The sequence below is a fragment of the Aphidius gifuensis genome, linkage group LG6 (assembly GCF_014905175.1).
Source record: "Aphidius gifuensis isolate YNYX2018 linkage group LG6, ASM1490517v1, whole genome shotgun sequence".
NCBI lineage: Eukaryota > Metazoa > Arthropoda > Insecta > Hymenoptera > Braconidae > Aphidius > Aphidius gifuensis.
Window position 1 is genome coordinate 5,919,990 of NC_057793.1, and position 16,333 is coordinate 5,936,322.

At 23.1% G+C, this 16,333-nt stretch overlaps 4 protein-coding genes across 13 annotated transcripts in view; all 4 read left to right on the top strand.

The window, feature by feature from the left end:
- LOC122859028 (SH3 and multiple ankyrin repeat domains protein 3-like) overlaps positions 1-3,878 on the top strand; it is a 107,513-nt gene extending 103,635 nt beyond the window's left edge. For all 8 annotated transcript variants that reach the window (XM_044162356.1, XM_044162353.1, XM_044162360.1 and 5 more), the window contains 2 exons: positions 927-1,227; positions 1,321-3,878. In XM_044162356.1, the coding sequence (XP_044018291.1) occupies positions 927-1,227; positions 1,321-2,543 (1,524 nt within the window). In that variant the 3' untranslated portion in view covers positions 2,544-3,878. The remainder of the gene's footprint in view (positions 1-926; positions 1,228-1,320) is intronic.
- Positions 3,879-5,104: 1,226 nt separating this feature from the next.
- Positions 5,105-8,042, top strand: LOC122859029 (double-stranded RNA-specific editase Adar-like). Its single transcript, XM_044162361.1, has 7 exons — positions 5,105-5,306; positions 5,710-5,776; positions 5,842-6,549; positions 6,628-7,016; positions 7,193-7,487; positions 7,561-7,751; positions 7,880-8,042. Exons 2-7 carry the CDS (start codon positions 5,710-5,712, stop codon positions 7,976-7,978), a joined length of 1,749 nt encoding a protein of 582 aa, XP_044018296.1. The 5' UTR covers positions 5,105-5,306; the 3' UTR covers positions 7,979-8,042.
- Positions 8,043-8,851: 809 nt separating this feature from the next.
- On the top strand, positions 8,852-10,636 carry LOC122859030. Of its 2 annotated transcripts, none has more exons than XM_044162362.1 (5): positions 8,852-9,494; positions 9,564-9,919; positions 9,983-10,101; positions 10,184-10,355; positions 10,421-10,636. In XM_044162362.1, the coding sequence occupies exons 1-5, from the start codon at positions 8,936-8,938 to the stop codon at positions 10,595-10,597; spliced, it is 1,383 nt and encodes a 460-aa protein (XP_044018297.1). In that variant the 5' UTR covers positions 8,852-8,935; the 3' UTR covers positions 10,598-10,636. The 2 variants fall into 2 exon arrangements, with proteins under 2 accessions (XP_044018297.1, XP_044018298.1); XM_044162363.1 differs by having other exon boundaries at positions 10,424-10,636.
- Positions 10,637-11,230: 594 nt separating this feature from the next.
- On the top strand, positions 11,231-15,798 carry LOC122859031 (GRB2-associated-binding protein 2-like). Of its 2 annotated transcripts, none has more exons than XM_044162366.1 (5): positions 11,231-12,060; positions 12,165-12,293; positions 12,365-13,691; positions 13,763-13,914; positions 13,997-15,798. In XM_044162366.1, exons 1-5 carry the CDS (start codon positions 11,974-11,976, stop codon positions 14,228-14,230), a joined length of 1,929 nt encoding a protein of 642 aa, XP_044018301.1. In that variant the 5' UTR covers positions 11,231-11,973; the 3' UTR covers positions 14,231-15,798. The 2 variants fall into 2 exon arrangements, with proteins under 2 accessions (XP_044018301.1, XP_044018299.1); XM_044162364.1 differs by having other exon boundaries at positions 11,250-12,066.
- Positions 15,799-16,333: the final 535 nt, after the last annotated feature.

The following is a 16,333-nucleotide window of genomic DNA, read 5'->3' on the forward strand; positions in this document are numbered from 1 at the left end:
AAAATAATTTTCATAGAAATATTAAAAATAATTTTATTATTCCACGAAAATTAACAAATTATTTTTCATAAAAATTAATTAAATATAAATTTTACACATTTATTATCATGGATTAATTTTTTTTAATAAAAAAAAATATTATTAATCGATTGTTAATTATTTTATGATTATGTGCAAATATTAACTCAGTAAAAAATATATATTTCTGTAGTAAATTTAATTTTTCTTTATCTTAGTGGTGTTGGTTTACGTAAAAAATTAGTAGAAAATATTTAAATATTTTTAACAATATGAAAAAAAAAAAACAAGATTTATACTGAAAAACGCTCTTAGGTTTTGAGAAGAAGAAAAAGAAACAAAACTTATTTGTAAAAATAAAAATAAAAAAAAGCATGTTTATTTGGTAAATTAGGTTGTTGTCTGCATGTTTGTTGTAGTGTTCAAAAATACCAATGGTTTCCAGGATAATTGAACAAAATAAGAGCCAAAAAAATGAGGACTACAATCTATATTACTGATCCTGATAATACCATAAATGTATTTACAAAACATCTGATATCTTAGCATGAAATTACTCCAGGTGACTAGTAATAAAAAAAAAAAAAAAAAGAAAAAGATTAAAAAAGAATAAAAAAAAAAACAAAATTGCATGATGGCTTATTATCCACGCTTCAAATAATAACGGGCAACATTTATCTTCAGTATTATTAATTAAACCTGTATTTTCCTTTAGAAAACAAATACAGATCATCTTCATCATCATCCTCGTTGTATAAAAAATAAACAAAATAAAATAATAATTCATATTGCAAGTCTTACAGAAATCAGCAAGCATTAATTAAAAAAAAAAAAATAATAATAAAACCTAATAATTAAAAACAATCAAATAAATAATAATTTTAATAATTAAAAATATTATTTTCCAGTCAAGTTCACGTATACGTTTCTTTGGTGGTCTTGGAGGTGGCTCAGATCTCCACAGAGAATTTCACAGTACACCAGATTTAAATATTCAAGGTCAATCATCATTTATTGGTGCAAAAGGTCATCGTAGTCAAGAGGATGTTAATGGAATAATAAGTAGAAATTGTTTACCACCACCAAATCATCCACCACCACCACCACCAGTTGGTCAAGTTATTAAAGTTAATATTGGTGCAACACCAACAGATGCCATAACACCAGCATCAGTTTATGATAATATGGCACATATACAACAAGTCAAAGGTATTGTATATAAATAAAACAACAATCAACAGCTATTTTTTTTTTGTTTTCTTAATAATATATTGATATATATTTATTATTATATAATTATAGAACTTGCAGCAGCTTCAGCTGAATGTGCATACGGTGTTATGTCAAGTTTTAGACCAGCAAACAATGCTAAATTATATGCATCACCAGAAGATATGAAAAATGTTGGTTATCGTTCACATAGTTTACCTGGAACAACATCATCACGATCACATTTACGAAAATCACACAGTCTTAGATCACCAAATGGTACATCAGTATTTAAATCACCAAATTCACAACAAGTATCAAACACAATTAATGGAAATACAATTAACAATAATAATAATAATATAAATAATAATATAAATAATAATAATAATTGTGGTAATCAATATGCTCAACCATTAAAAACAAATCGTAGTCACAGTATGACATGTAATCGTGAAAATAATAATAATAAAAAAAAATTAATAAGTTCAAGTACATCAGCAACAAATTTATCTGGTGGTCAAGTACCACCAATACCAGAGCCAGATTATAGTCTATCAGAATCAGATGATAATGATGATAATGATCATGATGAGGATGAAGATGATGATGATGAAGAATTTGATGTTGGTGAATCTGAAATAACAAAAGAATTAGAAAAAGCAGCAGCAAGAGATAAACTTGAATCGACGAGAGAAACATCTGGTAATTCAAATGGTTCTGGTAGTAGCTCATCTGGTAGTAGTTCATTACCACATTCATTTAGTGTTGAAGAAATACAAAAAGTTAGAACACAATTAAAATCATCAAAAAGTCATCCAAATGAATTTTTATTATTAAATCAACAAACACAACAACAACTAGTTGAAGATGGTGACAATAGTTCAAGTGGTGTTAGCTCAGATCAAGATGTACCAGTTGGTCCACCAACTGGTTTTGATGATACATCTAGAAATGATAATAATAATCAATTAATTAATGATAAAGATAATAATAATATTAATAAAAGAATGAATTATTCAAGTGGTATGCTTACAAGACATGCTGTTAGTTTAGCACAATTACCACCACCAATTGAAGCTGATGCTGAAGAACAAAATAATGATTTATTTGTACCACCACCACCAGAATTTAATGCTGGACCATCTGGTAATAATGGAGATTTTGTATTTGCACCACCACCACAATTTTGTGACAATCGACAACAACAACATCAACAAAAACAACAACAACAACGAGTTAAAATTATTGGGGCAATACCAAAGGTTGGCAATAATCAGGTTAAACCACCAACTGGACGTTTACAAAGCCAGTAAATTTATAATTATGTTGTTTAAATTTTTATTTTATTTTTCATGCCAAAACAAGTTGAGCAAACAATATTTATTTAATAATTCATATTATTAATGTTATTATAATAAATAATCGTAGTTTTTAATCATAGTGTTAATATGGAGCAAACATTTATCTTGATGTTGAGGCCTAATACAATTTTTTCAATACCATTTAATAAAATTAAAAAAAAAAAAAAACATAATAAGAGTAATTGATATAAAATAATACACTATTTTTTTTCTTTTTTTTTTTTCTCAAGGTAAATACAAAAAAAAATTAATGAATTTGTTAATTAAATTGACTTTTTTTTTATTTTACATTTTTTCACATTTTTATGAAATTTAAAAAAATCTAAATGCGTGTTTTTTGATACTTTTTCAGCTGAAAAAATATAAATAAATAATAACGTAAATTTCATATGATTTTATATGAAAAAAAAATATTTAGATAAAAATAAACCAAAACTTAGAATGAGGATAGATTTAAAAAATAAAAATCAACACCAGAACTGTCATGATTAATGTAAATTAATTTAAAAATCAGGTGGTCCAATATGTCATTCCAATAATTTTTTTTTTTGATTAAATCTAAAAAAAAAAATAAACACTAATTATAATTTTGAATTATATTTTTTTCTAAGACATACTACTGCTCAAAAGTATAATTAATAATTATAACGCAAAACTACTCACCAAGTCATTAGATATCGTTTTTTTTTTTTTTTATTAAAAGTTAAATAATAATTAATATTATTAGTCATTAAGTAAGATGATTAGCTTAAGATAATATTAATTGTAAAATAATGCAATTGCATTGTGTTATTTTATAAAATGAAAATAATAAATTAAAAATAATCACAACCCATCACACTGAGCTTGTAAGATAGATCGTATTCCTTCCATTCACTGGACAAAAAAAAAAAATAATAAAACAAAAAAAAATAAAAACAATTAATCCTCTGTTTATTTATTAAAATAAAATTTTTTTAAAAAATACTCATGCTAGATGTATAGCAACAATTAAAAATAAAAATTAAATAAAAAAAAACACAATTTTCTCTAAATGTTTAACGTGCAATTTTTATTATCTTGTATATAAATTTATATATAAAAAAATAGGTATATATAGAAACAACAAAAAAACAAAAAAATAAAAAAAAAAAAAAGAGCTGTCTTTGGTGATATTTCGATGTAATACTCTGGCAATCTAAAGTCAGTTCTTACAATGATGGTTTATTTATTATTAAAAATAAAAATAAAAAATGTATATATCAAATTAGCATTGCTATACATATTTGAATATCAATTTATTATTAATTAAATATATTATTGACTAATTAAGTAAAGCAAAATACAAAAATAAAAAATATTAAACATAACTACAAAATTTCATCAAACAAAATCCTTCCTGAATGAATAAAAAATAAATAAATAAAATAAACTTGTTTTCTTTTCTTTTTTTTTTTGAATTAATTTATTGCCTTTTGCAAAATTAAATAATAATGGTTAATATTTATAAATAATATCCAAATGTTATTAAAATAAAAATCGCTGCGCATAAAAAAAAAAAATACATTGTAGAATTCATAAATAGATGTTGATGTAGATGAAATTAATGCTGATATAAATTGTCATTTAATAATAGGACCAAATTTTTTTAAAAATAAATTTCATAAACACAATGATTAATGTTTTTATGATTATTAAAAAATAAATTTTATTGTATTTATTTATGTTAAAATTATTTTTTAAATATTTGATTTAATTTTTGCTAAATTTCGAATTATAATTAAAAAATATAATATGATTATAACATTCCTGCCAAAAGTAAAATAAATAAATATATCGAAATTTAAATTTAAAAAAATAATAATAATATTGTAATTGACATTTCTGTAATGATTAAAAGCTAATGGTAATAATTTATTTAAAAAAAAAAATACCAATAACTTTTGAAATAATAAATGTCAAAATTAGAAAAAAGAAAAACACAACAAAAAACATTGTAAAGTCATTGATAAATATAATAAATTGATGAGTGAAATGAAAAAAAAAAAAAAAAGGCAATTATTAATATTATTTATAAAAATCAAACGAAAAAATTTATCCTGAAAAGTATTTAATTGAATATGATTAATAAGCGAAAGTAAATAGATAAAAAAATAAATAAATAAAAAACATGTACATTGCCAGAAGTATTGTATAACATAATGAGTTTAAAAAAAAATAAATATATATATACTGCATTTAATTTGTCAATGACTGAAAGAGATTGATAAAAAGAAAAAAAATAAATAAATAAATAAATCTTTTTATTTATTTAACACTATTGTTTTCTTTTTTTTTTTTTAATTTTATCTAAATTATTATTATTTTGTTAATATTAATGATTATTTATTCATTGAAATTTAAATTGTCAGTGTCAATAAAAAATCCATTTTTTGAAAAATGAATAACGAATGTCTGCTTCAATCTACCCTAACCTGTTCATGGTTGGATTGCCCCCTGTTGCCCCCTATCATTGGCATGCTCTCGATTGCTCTCGATGGCCGATGCAGGGTTCTAAAATCTGCTGAAATCATCCGTTAACACATGTTGATGTTGTAATGGAGGCTATGAAAAAAGTCTTAATCTTTGTTTGATTTTGTTTTCTTTAAGCAAGTGGGCAGATCAATAATTAATAAACAATTCAAATATAAATATTTTTTAACAACAAAATAATTGTCATCTGTTATAAATTTCCAAGTAAGTTTATCATTAAATTTATAAATTATATTTTGAATAGTTTATTAAATCTAATTATTTTTTTTTGTAGAAGTAGCATAATGAAAAAAAAATTTTTTTATCCATACAAAAGTGTATATTAAAAAATAAAAAAATAAATTAGACAAATAATTATTTAATTTGTAATTAATTACATTATGTCAAATAATATATAAAAAAAAAAAATAAATTCATATAATTGACAGTTTAATTATTATTTTTTTAACAACAAATACAATTTTTAATGCAAAAACGTTCTAAAATAAAAAATGAATGATACAAATATTTAAATTGTAAGGTTTTAATTTTATTAAAAAATTAAAACATTGTTTTAGCTTGGCTTATTTTTTATTTTATCTAATTTTATACTGAATTAATTATCTAGATGGAGGGAATGGAAAATTCACCATCAGCTGGTCAAAAACGATCTGCTGATTCTATTATTGATCAAGGTATTATTAATTTTTTATAAATAAATAACAATTTAAATAACATATTATTAATTATAAATAAATAGATGCTGAAATACCAGCAAAACGACACAAGAGTCTTCAACATCAAAATGCAATTTGTGAATTAAATAAATTGAAAACAATTGCTTTCGAGGAGATAGCAAGTTCAGGACCATTACACGCTCCAATATTTACAATGTGTATACATATTGATGGACAAAAATATCTGGGTGATGGATACACGAAAAAAATGGCAAAACATGCTGCTGCTGAAGTTGCACTTAAAAGCATTGTACAATTCAAAAATACACCAGAAGAACCAAAAAAACGAAAACGAAAACGAAAAAATGCCAATAGATCTGTTGATAAAGGACCAGTTGCTTTAATTCATAAATTATATCCTGGTGTTATTTTTACATGTATTTCTGATAATGGTGAAACTTATTCAAAATTTACAATATTAGCATCAATTGATGGTGGAATATTTAAGGGTACTGGTCCAAGTAAAAAACTTGCTAAAGCAGCAGCAAGTAGAGCAGCATTAACTCAACTTAGAAATGTTCCTAGTTCAACATTTGATATATCATTACCAGTTGAAATATTACCAAATTTTACAAATTTACCACAAATGTTAGCTGATAAAATTGGTAAAATGGTTAATTTAAAATTTACTGAACTTATGAAAAGTAAACCACAACATGCTAGACGTAAAGTAATTGCTGGCATTGTACAAACAAAAGGAACAAATGCTGATTTAATTTGCGTTACAACAGGTATTATTTAATTTTATAATTTATTGTTCTTAATAATAAAATTTTCATTTATCAATAATTGTATATTTATTATTTTAGGTACAAAATGTATATATGGTGATCATTTAAGTATCACTGGTGGTGCTTTAAATGATTGTCATGCTGAAATTGTTGCACGTCGTTGTCTTTGTGAATATTTATACAAACAATTATCATTACATATGGAAAATCGTAGTGATGAATCAATATTTGAAGTTGCTAAAAAAGGCTATAAATTAAAACCAGGTATACAATTTCATTTGTATATTAGTACAGCACCATGTGGTGATGGAAGAATATTTTCACCACACGAAAAAAATGAATCAGTTGATAAACATCCAAAAAAAAGAAATACACGAGGTTTATTGAGAACAAAAATTGAGTCTGGTGAAGGCACTATACCAGCCAAAAGTAGTGAAGGAATACAAACCTGGGATGGTGTGATGATGGTAAATTATTTATTTCATTTTTTTAACAATTTAGAATCAATGTAGATAATTATCTCGTATAGTCTAAATTCTAAATTAAAAAAAACAAAACAAAACTAGTTGAACATGCAAGGTGAGATTTATTGATTGTTTTTTTTCATTTTTTTTTTATTATCATTATTCTTTCGAATAAAAAGGGTCAAAGACTGCTGACGATGTCGTGTTCAGATAAAATAGCTCGATGGAATGTACTAGGTGTGCAAGGTGCACTCCTCAGCCACTTCATCGAGCCCATTTATTTAAACAGCATCGTTCTTGGCAGTATGTTAAATTCAACTCACATGTATCGTGCTGTTTGTGGTAGAATTGAAAATACAATTCAAGGATTACCACCACCATATCGTTTAAATAAACCATTGATGAGATTAATTACATCACCTGAAGTACGACAACCAAGCAAAGCACCAAATTACAGTGTCAATTGGACAATTGGTAAATAATTATTATTTTTAATATTATAAAATTTAATAATTATTAAATATATATATTATGATAATTTATTTAGGTCAAAATGAAGCTGAAATTATAATTTGTAAAACTGGTAAAAATGAACTTGATAAACCATCAAGAATATCAAAAAAAGGATTATTTAAAATGTTTTCTACACTTCTTGGTAATTTAACTCCTATTGATGATGCTGCACGTGAATCATGTCGTCATTATTTGGATGCAAAATTATTTGCTCAAGATTATTCGGTAAAGTAGTTTTTTTATTATATTGATTTAAATTAAATATTATAAATTATTAAATGTTGAATATGTAAGTATATATGTATTTATTATTGATAAAAAATTTGTGTGTGTTTTTTGATAAATCATTTTAGCTTGCTAAGCGTCAATTGAAGGAGGCATTTGCTCGTGCTCAACTTGGTAATTGGGTGAAGAAGCCCATTGAACAAGATAGGTTTGAAGCTGACATCTGACTGACTGATGATGATCAAGGACTACTTGGTTCTTCAGTTGCTGGTTGTTTTACTGAGTGATATTGGTGTACCAGCGTACTTTCCTGAGCCAATTTCTTTTTGAAAAAATTTAAAAAATTGACGAGAAACAAAGATTATCATAAACTCTGTTAAATTTTTTGTTTTTTAAATTTTATCTATATATGAATCAATAATTTTTAAATTTATCATGATTGTTTTTTTTATTTTTTCTTCAAGTAACCTTGCAAGTTCAAGTTATTTTTAATGAAAAAAAAAATCAATTTTAAGAGCATAAAATTAATATGATAAAGAGACATTTAATTCTTGGATTAAAAAAATATTTAAAAATTAGTTTATAATTAAAAGCTTTGACATCAAATAATTATTTTATATAATAATAAATATAAATTTAAGTTCAACAAAAAAAAAAAAAAAAATTAAAGCTTAATGTCAAGGTTTATAAAGACTATTGAATTCGTAAAAAAATAAAAATATTATTCCAATGAAAATTACATATAGATTAATGTAAAATTTCGGAAAATAAAAATCAAATAATTCATTAAATTATTTTTGTACAGCTATTATAACATACTACATTTACATTTTTGACCCTTACATTTTATCCCTCGAGCAATCTCAACTACTACCACTAGAAAATATCATTCAGTGTGTTGGAACATATCACGTGATTCGTGTACTTTGAAATGTTTAAAATCTTTGTGATTATATAATATATTTATATCACTGTATTTTACAATATAAATATTTTTTTTTTTACAAACAATAGTAAACATACTTTATCTAAATTATATTATTATTTTTTTCATCTTTTACATAATAACTTTATTACTCTTATTATTTTTTTAGAAAATTTATTTTTGCTTGTCTTGTGGTTACCACAACAAATCGAGTACAACGTTGCTAGGCACATAAAGTTTCACCGCAGTCATAATTTCAATGCAGTCAATGGAAAATCGTAGATATTCTCGTGATAACAAGCGAAAATCTTCAAACGATAGTCATCAATTAGACATAATAAGTGATTATCAAGTTGAAGATCTTGATGAATCATCAGCCTCGGATACATCAAATAAAATTCATAAAAAAATAAAAAAAATACCATTAACAAGATCAAAAACAACATATGACAACGTTAATAAAATAATAAATAAAAAAATTGATAATGATGAAGAAGACACTGATGAAAACGTGGAATCATTCAGAGGAAATTTTACTTATACAGAAGAAAAATCAGACGAAAATACTTCCGATAATGTTGATATCAAAAAATCAAACAAAAAAAATTTACAAATTTTGGATAAAAAAAAAAAATGTAGAAGGACAAAAAGACAAAAATTACAAGATGACAATATTACAACGATTAGAAAAAACAGTGAAGAAAACATTGATAAAAATAGGTATACTATGAATAAACGTCATTCATCATCATCAAAAAATAATGACAGTAGTGATCGTAGTGTTCGTAGATCAAAAAAGAAAAAAAAACAAACAAAAGGTAATTTAATTTAATAATATATAAAATATATTTTAACATGAAAAATAATTTATCTATTTGATGATTTAGAAGGTGGTGGTGGTGATGATGGTGTTGTTGAAGATGATGATGATGTTGATCAACATGAAGAACTGCCAATAACTGAAATATTAAGAAAAGCTCAAGAAAATTCACGAATCCAGTATGAAGAACCAACACCACTTCCTCAATTAACAACAGACACAATTTATATTCAAGGTAGAAATGGTTTTAGTTCATTTAAAATACCAAATAATACAAATAAAAAAAGACATGATCCAACATCATCACTTGAACCAGTTACATATCCAATTGAAGTTGCAATATTTACACAAAAAATATGGAAAAATTTTGGACTTGTTTGTCAAGGTTTACTTGCTGGAATTTCACTGATGCATTTTTTACTTGTAAGTTTATATTTAAATTATTATTTATTAATTTAATTATTCAACAACATTTATTATTTACAGATTCAAAAATTTTTTAAATTTAACTTGGCATTTTACAATGATTATTCAGCTGTATCAGAAATTTATACAAATTTATTTTCATTGTTAATTTTAATATGCATCATTTCTGCTTTTGACAAGTTTGTATTTTATTTATTTAAATATATTTTTAGATGGATTTGGATATTGATAATAATATTATTATATTTTTTTAATAATTAGATATGATCTTGCTCACTTGAACTTGACTCACTTCAATGAAATTTATGATAATCATTCAAAATCAATAATTGCTGTTCCACTTTATGTTGTTGTTTTTTTTCTGCATCAAATTAATTTGGCTCTTGATGATAAATTGTCAATCATTAGTTATACAACAAATGAAGCAAATAATGTATGTATAATATTGATTAATGTTTGTAATTAATTCATTAAATAATAATTATATTTTTTATTTAGCAGACTATGAAAGTGTGGAGTATAACAGCTGGAGAAATCGAAACCTGGAAAACTTTGACATTGACGAAAAATGGTATTTCAGTGTTGGCATGGTTATTCATTTCACTTGGTCCAGAAAAAGACATGCTATTGTCTCATCTTCAGTCTTTAAAAAAATACATTGACAATAATAATTAAGCTGAAACAAAAAAACCTATATATTAATTTAATAGTTAGGTTATAAATAACAATAATCAAATTCAATACTAATTTGAATTACTTAAAAAGACAAATACTTTAAAATATTTTAAATAATTTTTAATATTATTATTTGATTATAAATAAAACAAATTAAATAAACTATAAATAAATATATTAAATTTATTCAAAACATTAATTAAATTTATTTTAAATATATAATTATTTAAATAATTAATCAAAATTAATAATATAAAAAAAATTAATTTAAAAATATTTTAAAATTATATTAATAATTATAAATAAATAATATATATATTGTATTAAATATCAATAATATTAAATAATAAATAAAAATAAAAAATAAATTAAAAAAAAAATCTATACCTAAATATGAAAAAACAAATATTGAATTTAATTTTTTAATAAAAAATTATTATTATTATTTATATATTTTTTTAAATACACAAATTTAGTTATTTATTTATTAAATTTAATGATTTAAATCAATTCAAATTTTCCGCTGACAAATGGCCGCTGATTAAAAAGATGTCGCTGGTGTTGTTGTTGTTGATTATTATTATTTATTTGCTGACCATCATCATCATCATCATCATCATTTTCATAATCATCTTTTTTTTTTTTTTACATCAACAATATACACTGACGTTTAATTATAATCTCTCACACAAATGCAAATAGATTGTCTAATAAAAAAAAAAAAAAAATTTAAATATTAAAATATCTAAATATATATAAAATCAATAAATAAAATACATATAAATAAACAATATGTGATAATAATAATGTTATCATAATTAGATGATATATAATATAATATAATAATATTAATATTTATAAATAAATATAAGTATAATAAATATTATGTATCATGATATTATAATGTTTGTCTTGTTTTTGTTTTTGATTATCATATATATTATTGTATTCTGTTGTCATATTTGTTTATGATATTCATTGATGTTGTTGTATATACACTCTTGATTGTGTACTGATTGACCAAATTGATGCTGTTTATATACACACATTTGTCATTGTGTTGATACAACGAAAATTAATAAATATTTTATAATTAAAAAAATATATAATATTATAATATAAAGTGTATTGTCTGTTTGAGCAAAGTTTATTGGTCTGTTTAGTTCATGATTATGACAGTGACATCCAAAAATAGATGACAATTCAAGAAACAAATAAAAATTTTTTTAATAAAACAATTTTATTTTTATTGTGTTGTTTAAATTTTTTAATAGTAAAAATATAATTGTTATAATTTTTATTTTTTAATAATAATTATTATTGACAATTTATGTTGATGGAAAATATAATATTTATTTGTCAATTGACGTGTTCCAATGGTCATGGAAGCTCTTAAATCATCACAGGAAATTGTACATGAAGGATTTCTCATTAAATCACCTCCAACAAAGCGTTGGCGGGCGGTCAGTGTAATATAAATTTTTTAAAATTAAATTACCATTATTATTAATATATTACATCTATTTAATTAATTATTATTATTGCTATATTTTATTTATCAAAATAGAGATGGAGAAAAAGATGGTTTGCTCTTAGACACAGTGGTGAATTACCTGGACAATATTTTTTAGAATATTATGTTGAAAAAGGATGTAAAAAATTAAAAGGACGTATTGATCTTGATCAGTGTGAACAGGTAATAACAATAATAATAATAATAATAATAAATATTTTATTTTAAATAAAAAATAATTAAATGATCAACAGGTTGATGCTGGTTTAAGATTTGAAAATAGAAAACAAAAATATCAATATATGTTTAATGTTAAAACTCCAAAAAGAATATATTATCTTGTTGCTGAAAGTGAAACAGATATGAATAAATGGGTTGATGCTGTTTGTCAAGTATGTGGATTAAAAGCATATACACAAGATGAAGAACAACAATTATTTAATAATTATGAAACACAAGAGTCACCACCAATATCACCAACAAGTACAATATCTGGTCCATATATACCAATAAGCGAATGTATATCTGGTCGTCGTTTTAATGATACATCATCATTAAATTCTGGTATTATAAATCAAATACCAGAATTATATGATGCACCAAGAAAATTAGCACCACCACCACCATTACCATCACCACCACGTTCACCAACAACAACTGATGCTGAAAGTGTATTTACTGATGATGAATGGACAACACCAGTACCAAGTGTTAATTGGGAAACATTTCCATCGTCATGTGATTCAAAAGCATCACAAAGTGGTGTTAATGGTAGTGTTGGTGGTGGTGGCAGTGGTGGTGGTGATAATGATATTGGTTCATGGCGTGTTAGACAACGTTTTGGTAAATTAAGAATTGTTGATTCATCAATATTACCAAATGATGATAATACAATATTACCAGCACCACCAAGACCACCAAAACCATCACATATGACTAATGATAGTCCAGGACATAATTATTTAAATTTAGATGGTTCAATTGATAGTTCAAAACCAACAACACCAGCAACACCAGCAACACCAGCACCATCAACAGCATCAACAGCAATTATAACTGATGATACATATGATTTTCCAAGATCACATCAACCAAATTGTGATAATGAACAACAAATGACATCAACTATTGGACGTTCATCATCAAAACATTGTTATAGTAATGCTGCACCATCAACTATTGATGATCGTATATTTCGTTATGATTTTCATGATGATGAACCATCAAGTCCAAGATCAGAAAGTTCAACAACAGCAACATATTCAAATCTTTCAAGTCCATTAATTCGTGATTCATTTAGTGGTATTAATTCAACAAGTATTGTTGCATCATCACCATCATCATCTTCAACAACAGCAATTATAACAGCATCATCAACATCAACAACAACACCACCAGTTGTTTATCGTGAACTTAAACCAGGAAGAAAAACAAGTGATTCATTATCAATTATTAGCAATGAACCATCACCTGGACCTGTATTATCAATTCCTGATATAAGCTCTGCTGAACATTCGCCAGCTGAGCCACCAAGTATCGATAGAAGACTTAAGCCTGCTTTTATAAGAACTCCTATTGAAAGTAAGTTTATTTATTTATTTATTTATTTTTAATTTTTTAACAATAAATAAATCATTATTATTTTAATACAGTTTCAAGACCATTGAAATTGGCTTCACCTCCTGGAAGAGGTAGATTAAGAGCAGCACCAAGTCCAACACCTCCAATGAATCATGTATATGGTAATAGACATCATTCAATTTCTGATGAAGATATAAATACACAGAATGATGACAAAGATGAGGTTTGTTTTTTTGTTTATTTATTGATTTTTAATAATTACCATTTTGATAAATAATTGTATTTTTTTATTTTTAAATACAAAGATATATTATTATCAAGATCAAAATTCATTTATACCTGCATCACGTGCTGGAATGTTACAATACTTGGATCTTGATCTTGATGTATCTGATAATTTTGCAACTACAACATTACCACCAGCCCAATCACCACCAAATACAACTGTTTATAAAACTGTTGATTTTTTAAAAACTGAAGCATTCAATAGAACACGACAACGTGTTGAAGAAGAACGAAAAAGAACAGATGTAGACTGAGGTTTTTATTATTCTTTTATACAAAAACCAGCACATATCATATTGGTATCTCAAAAAAATTAAAAAAAAACGTTTTATTATATTATTTTAGTTTGTTTTTTATAAAAAAACAAATTGGGAACAATTTTTTTTATATTTTGATAAAACTTTTATTAAATAATATTTTAATTATGGACCAAAAAAAAATTATTTTAAAATTGCCAAGCAATGTGGTTTTTTTTTTTTCAACAAATTATTGTTTAAATAAATTAAATATTTTCATATAAAAAATGATAAATAACTCAATCAATAATTTTACAAAAATAATTGAGTATTTTTCATTATAAAAATTATTAAATTTTTTAAATTTTTATCGCTGCAAAAATTGCCATTTTATAATTATTATAATTATATTATAAAAATACGTGATTACTTATTATTATTTATTTAAGTATGTTCGATATATAAATATTAATATTATTTTTTATATTTTATTTTTTCCATAATTTCAATTTCTTTTATTGCCATTGAAATAAATTAATAAATAATTTTGGTTTTTTATACTAGTATACAAGTACTGATTTTAAAAAGAAAAAAAAAAAAAAATTTATAATAATTTTTTCTGTTAAAACAGTAGAGAGTGTATATGACTGTCAAAAATTTAAAAAATTAAATGTCAATGACTACTGACAAGAACAAAAAAAAATTTCTATAAATTAGATACATTTATTTTTTATAATAACAGTATTGTTATATTTTAAATAATAATAATAATAATACAATGAATAAGTAGAAAATCTAATAGAGGAAAAAAAGAAAAATGCATTTTCTAATAGAAAAAATTATCAATATAATTATTTCGAAATTAATAATAATTAAAAACGCACAATAATGATGATAATAAATTTTTTTTAATTAATAAATTTTATCATATCAATAATAATAAATATTCAATAATTTTTAACTAGATAAATAATGATGAATTTTAATAACTTTTTTATAAAAAATATGAATTATTTAAACAGTCACACTATTAACAATAAAACAAAATAATTAATAATATAATTAGATACAAAAAAAATAAAACTAATAATAATGTACATTTGAGTATATAAACCAAACGCTTTAAACGATTTTTGTGATTATTGATCACATCATTTATTAAATATAAGTAGATCAATTAATCATTAGCCACCAGGTCTTTTTTTTATTGTAAAAATATAAAATAATAAAAAGTAGATATTATATTTATATAAATATATATTATTAAAATTGACACTTACTGTACAAAGTGTAAATGAATAAAATTAACAAACGGAATATAAAGAGAAACGCTAGATAATTAATATTTTTTTTTTAATAAAAAATACTTTTTTTTTTTTTTCATAAACAATTCGTTTTATTTTTTTTTTAAATTAAATTTATTAATTTTAAGTTAATTTTTTTTTATATATACAAATGTGTAATACAATTTTTAATTACCGTTTGTATTTTTATTTACTATTATTATTATTATAAAAAAATATAAATATCGATTAATATCAATGTATATTGTATTCGCTATTAATAAATATAAAAAGTTTATACAGTTAATAAAAGATTTTTGTTTTTATTTATTAATAACAAGTCGTAAAAAAATTGAATGAAATTTGTTTTACTTTTTATTTTTTAATTATTTTAGGATTTTAATTTACAAATTAATATACTCATTGTTATAATTTTTGTTTTTGTTTATTTAATCAACAATGTATACAGACATTTAATTATAATTTTACACAAAAGCAATAGAATTATATTTTCTAATGAAAATAAAATAAATATTTCGAATTGAGATGAAGTAATATAATTATTAGACCAAAAAAAAATAATATAATTACTGTGTTTATAATAATAATAATAATATAAATTTTAATTTATTTAAAAAAATATCAAATGTCTTTGTTGTTGTTTTTAAAATATATTTATGCTGTTTATGTTGTTGTTATCGTCATCGTGATGACTGATGAGTAACGAATTTGTAGTTGTGTTAAAACGAAAAATACTGATAATGATGACGAAGATTCTATAACGAAAAAATGTATAATGTAAAATTATATTCCATGTCCAGACAAAGCTGTTGGGTCT

Excerpts from the sequence above, each read along its gene's own strand:
- LOC122859029 (XM_044162361.1), top strand. The coding sequence starts at position 5,710 with ATGGAGGGAATGGAAAATTCACCATCAGCTGGTCAAAAACGATCTGCT. Across the intron at positions 7,017-7,192 it reads CCTGGGATGGTGTGATGATG|GGTCAAAGACTGCTGACGAT; the intron begins GTAAATTATTTA and ends TCGAATAAAAAG. Across the intron at positions 7,752-7,879 it reads TATTTGCTCAAGATTATTCG|CTTGCTAAGCGTCAATTGAA; the intron begins GTAAAGTAGTTT and ends AAATCATTTTAG.
- LOC122859030 (XM_044162362.1), top strand. The coding sequence starts at position 8,936 with ATGCAGTCAATGGAAAATCGTAGATATTCTCGTGATAACAAGCGAAAA. Across the intron at positions 9,920-9,982 it reads CACTGATGCATTTTTTACTT|ATTCAAAAATTTTTTAAATT; the intron begins GTAAGTTTATAT and ends TATTATTTACAG. Across the intron at positions 10,356-10,420 it reads CAACAAATGAAGCAAATAAT|CAGACTATGAAAGTGTGGAG; the intron begins GTATGTATAATA and ends TTTTTTATTTAG.
- LOC122859031 (XM_044162364.1), top strand. The coding sequence starts at position 11,974 with ATGGTCATGGAAGCTCTTAAATCATCACAGGAAATTGTACATGAAGGA. Across the intron at positions 12,067-12,164 it reads AGCGTTGGCGGGCGGTCAGT|AGATGGAGAAAAAGATGGTT; the intron begins GTAATATAAATT and ends TTATCAAAATAG. Across the intron at positions 13,915-13,996 it reads AGAATGATGACAAAGATGAG|ATATATTATTATCAAGATCA; the intron begins GTTTGTTTTTTT and ends TTAAATACAAAG.